This window comes from Nicotiana tabacum, chromosome 19 (assembly GCF_000715075.1).
Source record: "Nicotiana tabacum cultivar K326 chromosome 19, ASM71507v2, whole genome shotgun sequence".
Taxonomy (NCBI): domain Eukaryota; kingdom Viridiplantae; phylum Streptophyta; class Magnoliopsida; order Solanales; family Solanaceae; genus Nicotiana; species Nicotiana tabacum.
This window is the reverse complement of record NC_134098.1, coordinates 71,885,311-71,894,008: the sequence shown is the minus strand read 5'-3', so window position 1 is coordinate 71,894,008 and position 8,698 is coordinate 71,885,311. Positions and strand designations below refer to the sequence as shown.

Below are 8,698 nucleotides of genomic sequence, written 5' to 3'. Positions count from 1 at the left end.
AACTCACCCTTCATTTCTTTCACCTTGTACTTGGGATTATTTTGAACATTTCTCTTAAAATAATGAGCTAAGGTAGCAGGAGTAGCTCTTCTATCCTCAAATGCTTTTCCGCATTCATGTTCAGTATGTGAAGTCTTTATCTTGACCCCTTGGTTATCTCCATCCTTAGAAATAAGACATTTAAAGGGACAACCAACAACACACTTATATCTAAGTCTTTTTCTGTCACTCTTAACTACCTCTAAAGCCTTCTTATTTGCAATAGAATAAAAACCAATAATTTTTTTTGCTTCGGCAAGATTCTTAAATGGCATACCCTTTACCAAGATTTTGTACATATCAAGTTGGTCTGTTATCTCAAGTTTTCTTTGCTTCTTAAATACCCCCAACACAACATCCTATTTTTATTAGTACACAGGTTCATTATCTATAGCCTCTTCCTCACTATCATAATCAGTGCCAACAGTTATATGTTCACTGTTGGTATCAGTACGTTAAGTTATATTAGGACAACTACAATATCATCAAGGAGGTCAGTAGTAAATAAATTAATAACCCTAAAATTTTTATTAATGAGGGACTGAAGTTTTCTAATTCCTTTATCTCCATCCAACAAATAATATCTACCATATGGAGCAATAAAAATCAGTTGTTGTACCTCGACATACCCTTGTACATCAGTGTATTCTTTACACAAATCAATGTAGGACAAATGGCCTGCTTCATGCTCTCTCAATAGGTACACATTTTTTTGTATAATAAGATAAATCAAGTTCCAGTTCCCAATCACCATCACGATTAAAGTACAAATCTATTTTATCAACCATTCTTCTGACATATCCACATGCAATAAAAAAAAATTACAAAAAAGAGGACCACTTTAGGCATACAGTCTAAAAGATATCAAGCAATAAAAAAAATAAAGGATCGCGGTTATGTCGACTAACACCCACCCAACAACACATAAAAATCGAAAAAGACTAACTTTTTCATGTCGAACAAAGACGAATGGAAAACAAAAATTAAAAATAAATGCATAAAGGAGCAAATAATAATATCATATGACATATATTAAATACAAAAAAGAGACAACATTTACCGATTCTCAAATATTCTCAAACCCTAAAAGTTTACCCAAAGCATCAAATACTTACTTTTATCTTCGATTCTCCCGTCAGATAAACCTAAAAATGAAAAATTCTTCAGTTTTAATCCACCAAATTGGAGCATATGGCAATCATAATTAAACCCTAAAGTGCCATTACTGAGAGACCTAATTTGACGGAAAAGAGGTAATAAAATAAAATGGGGGTAAAAGAAATTAGTAGGTAGAAATATAGTATTTGTACTATGGGTTGGACCGAAAAAATGGGACGGGTCGATATTTGGGGCGGGTTATAATTGATATGGACCAGATAGCCACGTGTCTCAATCAAATCGTGACAACACATTAAAAGATGGGACCACAGATGGTTCCGTTAGTGGCGGGGATAATTTCAAACCACAAGATAACGTTAAATGTATTTTCAGACCAATAGGCGGATGGAGAGTGATAGTAAACCATTTAGAATACTATAGGGGTATTTTAGCTCTTTTCCGTTTAATTAGTTGTACTCCCTCCATTTCAAAAAGATTAGTACTATTTTTTTATTAGATTGTTTCAAAAACATTATCACCTTTTTAATAATTTATAGTGGGAAGTAGGGGTGTTCGTGATTCGGTTTGGATCGTTTTTTTCATAAAAAGAAACCAAACTGAGTAAGTCGGTTTTTCAAATATTAGAACCAAACCAAACCAGTTAATTCGGTTTTTGTCGATTTTTTAATTTTTTATCGATTTTTCCTTAAATATGAGACATACACTACCAAACACATATTCCGGCGACTACATTTTCAACGTAACACTATCAAACCAAATATTCTTTGAGAAATCTATCATTTACCAAGATATATTGATGATAATTGAATCGAATAATGGTGAATAATTTAAGGATTCAATTAAAATTAAAATGGATTATTTTTAACATGAAATATATTATTGTACTTAGCAAAAGAAAACTACCAATCAAACTAGAATATAAAGGAAAATAATTGGATTATTATAATAGCAAAGCGCTAGACTAAAAATGCAAACAGTTAACATGTACTATAATATTTTGAGAAAATACATGATTCACCCATTAAACATGTCCGAAAAAATTATTTACGACCCTTAACTTTACGGGTGACTTATGACCCCCTTATTTTTGTTTGTGGTGAATTTAATACCACCCTAAATGGTGAAGTGGCAAAGGCAGTAGTTTCACTTTCCCAAACTCGCGCGTATGAGGGAAAGGATTAAAAATAGACACATATTTTTACTGTGTGCGTCCCTTTTTCTTTTACTTCTTCTTTTCTTATTTTTTTCTCTTTTTGTTTTCTCTCTCTACCTTGTCTTCTTCTCGTCACCATTCCTCTTTTCCCGCCCAAGGTACTATAGTATCTCCATTCTTCGCCATACACCATTATATCTGCCACCATCCCCTCTTCTTTTTTTCTTTTTCTTCTTCTTTTTCTTCTTCTTTTTCTCTTATACTTTTTCTTTACCCAAGTAGAAATACTCTCCACCACCTTTCAGCTGTAGCAATACCACGTGTACTTTTCCCACCCATATATAGCCATATTGATGCCATTCACCAACTTCTACTTGCTAAAACAATCTCGTGTTTCTGATTTATTTTTTGTAATATTTCGTTGAACAAAAATGAATAAATGGTGTAATTTGGCCTCTTTAAAATATTGTTGTGGTTTTTTTCTTAAAGGAGTAATAGTGCAGATGTTGAAATCATTAGCTAACTTCTAAATGTTTGCTTGCACCATGATTCTTGAATTTCACTTTATTTGAGTTGAGTTCTTAGATGATACATATTAGTTTACTTAGTGTCAAATTATGAGCTTGATATTTTTGTAAAATATTTCCCACTAAAGGGTCTTTTGAAAGAGGGAAGAGCATAGAATGGCCTAAGGATCAATAGCTCACTTTGAAGCCATTGATAAGTTACCGTTTATTGAAATTTGAAAGTGCTTTTCCATTTGGACATAAATTTTATCGAAGCTTGACGGATTTTAACTGGCTAAAAAATTTGGGATTCGCCGGCATCATTTTTCCAACGAGGAGTTTTCCCCCTACATTTTAAAGCTGAAAATGATGGATCTTCGATGGTGTATGTAGTGATAATGATGACACGAAAACAAAAAAAAAAACTGAGAAAAGGTAACGAAATAAGTGGAGGAAAAAAAAAATAAAGCAGCTTTTGACACGTACCGAACGGTCATAGGTCGCCCGTAAAGTTAAAGTACGATTTTTCCGGACATGGGCAACTTATGTCTTTTTTCTATTTTTTTATAGAAATTTTATATAAAAATATATATATGTATAAGTGTAATAATAATTTTAAAATAGTTACTTGTTTCTTCGATTTTTTTCGGTTATTTTTTTTTTAAAATCAAAATCAAACCAAATTTGATTGATTTTTAAAATTCAAAATCAAATAAAAAAAGTACCGATTTTTTCGATCGATTTGGTTTAATTTTCGGTTCGGTTCGATTCGATTCGATTTTTCGGATTTTTATGAACACCCTTAGTAAAAAATATTTATAATCATATAAATATTATGATTAATTTTACGCCACAAGTTTCAAAATATATACAATCATATAAATACTATGACGTTAAGATCACACAATTCACAAGTTTTTTCTTGTTTATTAGAATTTATGGCAAATCGAAAATCTTTTTTAAAACTGAGGATTACAAAGAATGCCTGGGATGGAGTCGAATATATTTTTTGCCCATGTTGCAATCTCTAGACAACAACAATAACGGCGTTAATAAAATCAACCCTGGTTTTAAGTAACCTCGGCCCAGCAAACACACATCACCCCTGCTGCTTCATTTTCTCACACGTACACCGCTCTCATGCAAAAAAACAGCAACGTGTCACCAGCCAAATATTCTCCTACCGCCATTGTTAAGAGCTCCAGTTAGGAGCTTAATTTCAGCCTACATCTTTCCACTAATTTCCTCATTCTCAGTACTTCTCTTCACCCAACCAAAATGCAGAACCAACCAGAGAGGAAAAATGTCCATGCCAAGTACGAAGAGGAAAAAGAACAAGAACAAGAGCAAGAGAAGAAGAGTACTACTGATAAGCAAAATGAAATTCCATTAATGGCGTTGAACCACGTATCGAGACTTTGCAAGAATGTGAAAGAATCAGTAGATTTCTACACTAAAGTTCTTGGGTTTGTATTGATTGAGAGGCCGCAAGCTTTTGATTTTAATGGAGCTTGGTTGTTTAACTATGGCGTTGGGATTCATCTGGTTCAAGCTAAAGATGAAGATAGATTACCCAGTGATACTGATACCCTCGACCCTATGGACAACCATATTTCTTTTCAGGTTTCACCCTCTTTCCGTTTCAAGATTTTCATTCCCTTTAATTTTGGTAGTCACTACTTTGGTTATAGTGTCACTTTTTGGCAATATCTTAAGTTAGGGTGCGTTTTATTCCCCATTCCCAAAATACATTTTCCATTTGGAGACTCTTCTTTATGATTTTTATATGGCTTTTAAATATTTGAAGTTATAAATATTTGAAGTTATTAATTACTGTGACTTATATTAGCTTTTAAATATATGAATTTTACTTAATAAAATTTAAAGATTCTACATTTGTATTTACAGTCAATTCAAATGTATTATTCTTTTTCGAGTGAGACGGGCAGTCAATTCAAATGTATCATTCTCTCTTGAGTGAGACGAAGAGAGTAACAAAAAGCCATTTTTCAAACACATAACATACATAACATGTACTTTTTTAAAATATAAAAGATCTATGTTGTTGAATTTTATGCGTAGAGCGAAGACATGGAGGGAATGGTGGAAAGGGTGAAGCAGTTGAACGTAAAATATTTAAAGAGAACGGTAGGAGAGGAAGAAGGAGCAGCTATTGATCAACTATTCTTCAGGGATCCAGATGGACACATGATTGAGATATGCAATTGTGAGAATGTGAAGTTGATCCCTCAACGTTCCATTGGCCGCATCAAACTTCCTTTTGATCGTCACATCCCTCCTCTTGAGTTGGGAAAAAAAGATGATGCCAATGCTGCCAAAGCTTAAAGGAAGATGCTTACTGTTATGTTTTTTAATTTGATTTTGGATGTAGCTTCTAATTTATTATATTATTCAAGATTTGAGTAATGTCTTCTCAAGTCTCGATTTGGTTCCTATCGTCTAATCTATTGCTTCTCTTAGACGTGGTTGCTATTGCCAGTATTCAGAACATAAATTAGCGGACAGGAGCACATTTTTATTGTCCTTTATATTTCGGTAAAGTTGTTTCCGGGTTCGAGTTGTGGAGTTATTCGAACTATAATTGTTTTTCGGGTTCGAGTTGTGGAGCCATTCGAGCTATGAAAATCGCCATTAATGCTTGCATTAAGATAGACTGTTTAAGTTAAACTTTACCAGATGACTTGTGCATCAGTTTTTTTATATATATGCTTTTTTTCATTTTTTCCGTCCCTTTGAGCTCGTCCATTCGTTGGGTGATCCCTTGGGTCGACGAGTAAAAAGGGACTGCCTGGGATTGAAGAAAACCAGCATCCGGGGACTGCCTGGGATTGAAGGATTGAAGGAAACCAGGATCATTCTGTAAAGCAGAATAAAATTTTGCAAACCCATTTCGGTACTAAAAAAATGATGTCCTATTTGTTATCTTCTATTAAGCAAAACATAAATTGGAATATTACATTGTGTAAGTAAAAAAATAAAACGGCAAATGTGAACTTTTTACTCAAATTCTCATTCTCCATGTTGAAATTTTTTCATTAATAAACGGCAAGTACAGGATGTTATACCAAATTTGTGCTTGAATTTGACCACAATTATTGAAATCGAGTTGAAACACAGCTTTCTTTATGATTATATCAACAACAAATAATATTTGTATTTGAATTTGACCTCAATTAAAATCGAGACGAAACAGAGCTTCTTTATAGTTATATCAACAGTTAAAATATTTTTCACAACTAAAACAAAAATACATGTATAAATATATTGTTATCACGCTATCTATACTTTGAACTTATTATATTACTCATAGCATACGTTCCTATTCAATGTTCGATATTTGTAGCTATATTTGAACTAATTCAGATTTTGTTGTAAGGTCCATTAAAATGAGAAGTGCTCCTTATTACAATATTTTACACACAAATTTTTTGGTTGAGTAAATGCATGCTATCATGCATTAGTAGAGTAATGTGAATGATATTAATGACTTCAAAACACAACACATATAAAATTAGGAGTAATTTTCATGGGTGGTCATTCAATTTTGTGTTTATTTTTCAAAAGTCATCTTTTTTTCTTTTGTTACTTAAAAGTCATTCAATTTTGCATTCATTACCCAAAAGTAATTTTTTTTTTCTTTTGTTACACAAACATTATTTTACTATGCTCTAGTTATCACAATAGTCAATCTAACCACATTTTACAAACCTTTCATCTGAAAAATCTATTATGCTCTTGACATTATGCAACACCTTCTATATTATATGCTATATAATATACTTTTACCCAAGTATTTTACTTATAATTAAAATAACTTAATATTATTTTATTTATTATTTTATAATATATTCGTACATTTAATTTTTTCTTAAAATTAATTTTCAAGATATATAAGTAGTATTATTAAATTTGTCGGTAATATTACTGTGAACAAATCTCAAGTCCACGTTCTTAACCATGCTTAATAAAATATTTTTATTGAAAATTATAAAATCAAAGTTCACTGATTTATCGACCAAGCCATACCCATTAATTCAATAAATAAAATACTTATATTTAACACAATGACACGTCGGATTAATACTTTCAAATAAATAATATTAACAGATAAAGCTTTAAAAAATTTAGTTAACACAAATATACTTTGAAACTTTTTCTAAATTTCTTATTAACTATAAAAAAAATTATCATTTGTTAAACAAATCTAATTTTATAATTTCAAACATTTTTATATTTTAAAGTATGTTCATGTTTGAATATGATTAAACAAATTGAGTTCCATGAAAAAATTACATATACTGATATATCATAAAAATAATAAATAAAATAATATAAAGTTATTTTAATTATAAGTAAAATACCTAGGTAAAAATATATTATATAGTATATAATATAGAAGCTATTACATAAATGAACGGATTTATAATGTTAGTGGCATGATAGACTTTTCAAGTAAAAGTATTATAAAATCTAGCCAATGTGACTTTTGTGATAAATAGAGCAAAGTAAAATAATTTTTGTGTAATAAAAAAAAGAAACATGACTTTTGAACAATGAACACAAAGTTGAATGATTTTTACGTAACAAAAAGAAGAAAAATGACTTTTGCATAATAAACACAAAGTTGAATGATCACTCGTGAAAATTACTCATAAAATTAGATATATATTATAATAAATATATAACTTTGGACCATTTCATTTATAAAAATATAAAATTAGGAAAGATGGACAAATAGTTTTGTGGAACTTTATAAACTTATTTTTAGTTTTTTTTACACATGGAAGTTTTGATTTTACACATAAAAATTTTATCTTTTATCCATAAATCTAAAAAAGGACACTTCCTTAATTTTAACATCGTAAATGGCCACCGTAAATGCCCATTACCCCTCAAGAAAAGGTCGAGTCACATGCTAACGTTTGGTTCAATCACATCAATTCCTATTTCTGATGTTTGTTAAAGAACTTTTTCATAAATTGGCACAAACCAAACACAAACAAATTTAAATAAAGAAGAATTAACCCAAATAGCCATACATTGAAGTTCGTTAAAAACAAACAGAAAATGAAGAATTTCTCTAGAAATAAGCCGTCAGTGTTTAAAACGGTAACGAAATCCTTTTGTGCTCTTTAGTTTAGATTATAGTTTTGTTCTTTTTTTTTTTCTTTTTGTTAAATTAATTAACTTTCTAGTGATCACTTCTTGTTTGGCTTTATGGGCCAACCCAATTTTGGACAAAAAATTCGTAGAATATTAGTCCAACCCATTTAATTACCTCACCCATTAAGTGTATTTTGACGTCTTTAATTATGAGCAAGGGAGAAAAGCTGTGGATCATTGGATTGCCAACTGCTGGAAGTTGGAATAAGGTTGTGCGATATGAAGGAGGTCAAATATGTAAAGTTACAAGAATTTCATATGTATTGTTAGAGAAAGTACTAATTAATTTAATAATTTTCTCAACGTTAGGTTAATCATTGCTAAGACAACATTAAGTGAGGTTTTTTGATCTGTTTAAACTTTTAATGAGTCAAATTCTTATACATGTGTTCGTTCTCCTGTTTGATTCATAGGAAGAGGGGAAGATTTAGGGAGAGCATGGAGCTATAGATGTTACAAATATTTTTAGGAAAAGGAGAAGATTAGCTAATTTCTGTAATTTTCAGTTACAGTTCCCGACTTTTAGTTAGGTATATGCAGGGCAGTCTTGTCATTTAACAAAACGTCCACCAACGCATTCCACGTGACAACCTATCATTGGTCGTACGACGAAAGTTGAAGCCCAATTTCCGCGTCTGAATTTCCAATATTAGCCCTTACCTTTCATCAAAAACCCCTTCTCCCTTATTCTCCAAAT

At 31.1% G+C, this 8,698-nt stretch overlaps 1 protein-coding gene across 1 annotated transcript; it reads left to right on the top strand.

Moving 5' to 3' along the window:
- Nucleotides 1-3,923: 3,923 nt before the first annotated feature.
- On the top strand, nucleotides 3,924-5,255 carry LOC107774524 (glyoxylase I 4-like). Its single transcript, XM_016594073.2, has 2 exons — nucleotides 3,924-4,440; nucleotides 4,900-5,255. The coding sequence occupies exons 1-2, from the start codon at nucleotides 4,096-4,098 to the stop codon at nucleotides 5,161-5,163; spliced, it is 609 nt and encodes a 202-aa protein (XP_016449559.1). The 5' UTR covers nucleotides 3,924-4,095; the 3' UTR covers nucleotides 5,164-5,255.
- The last annotated feature ends 3,443 nt before the right edge of the window (nucleotides 5,256-8,698 follow it).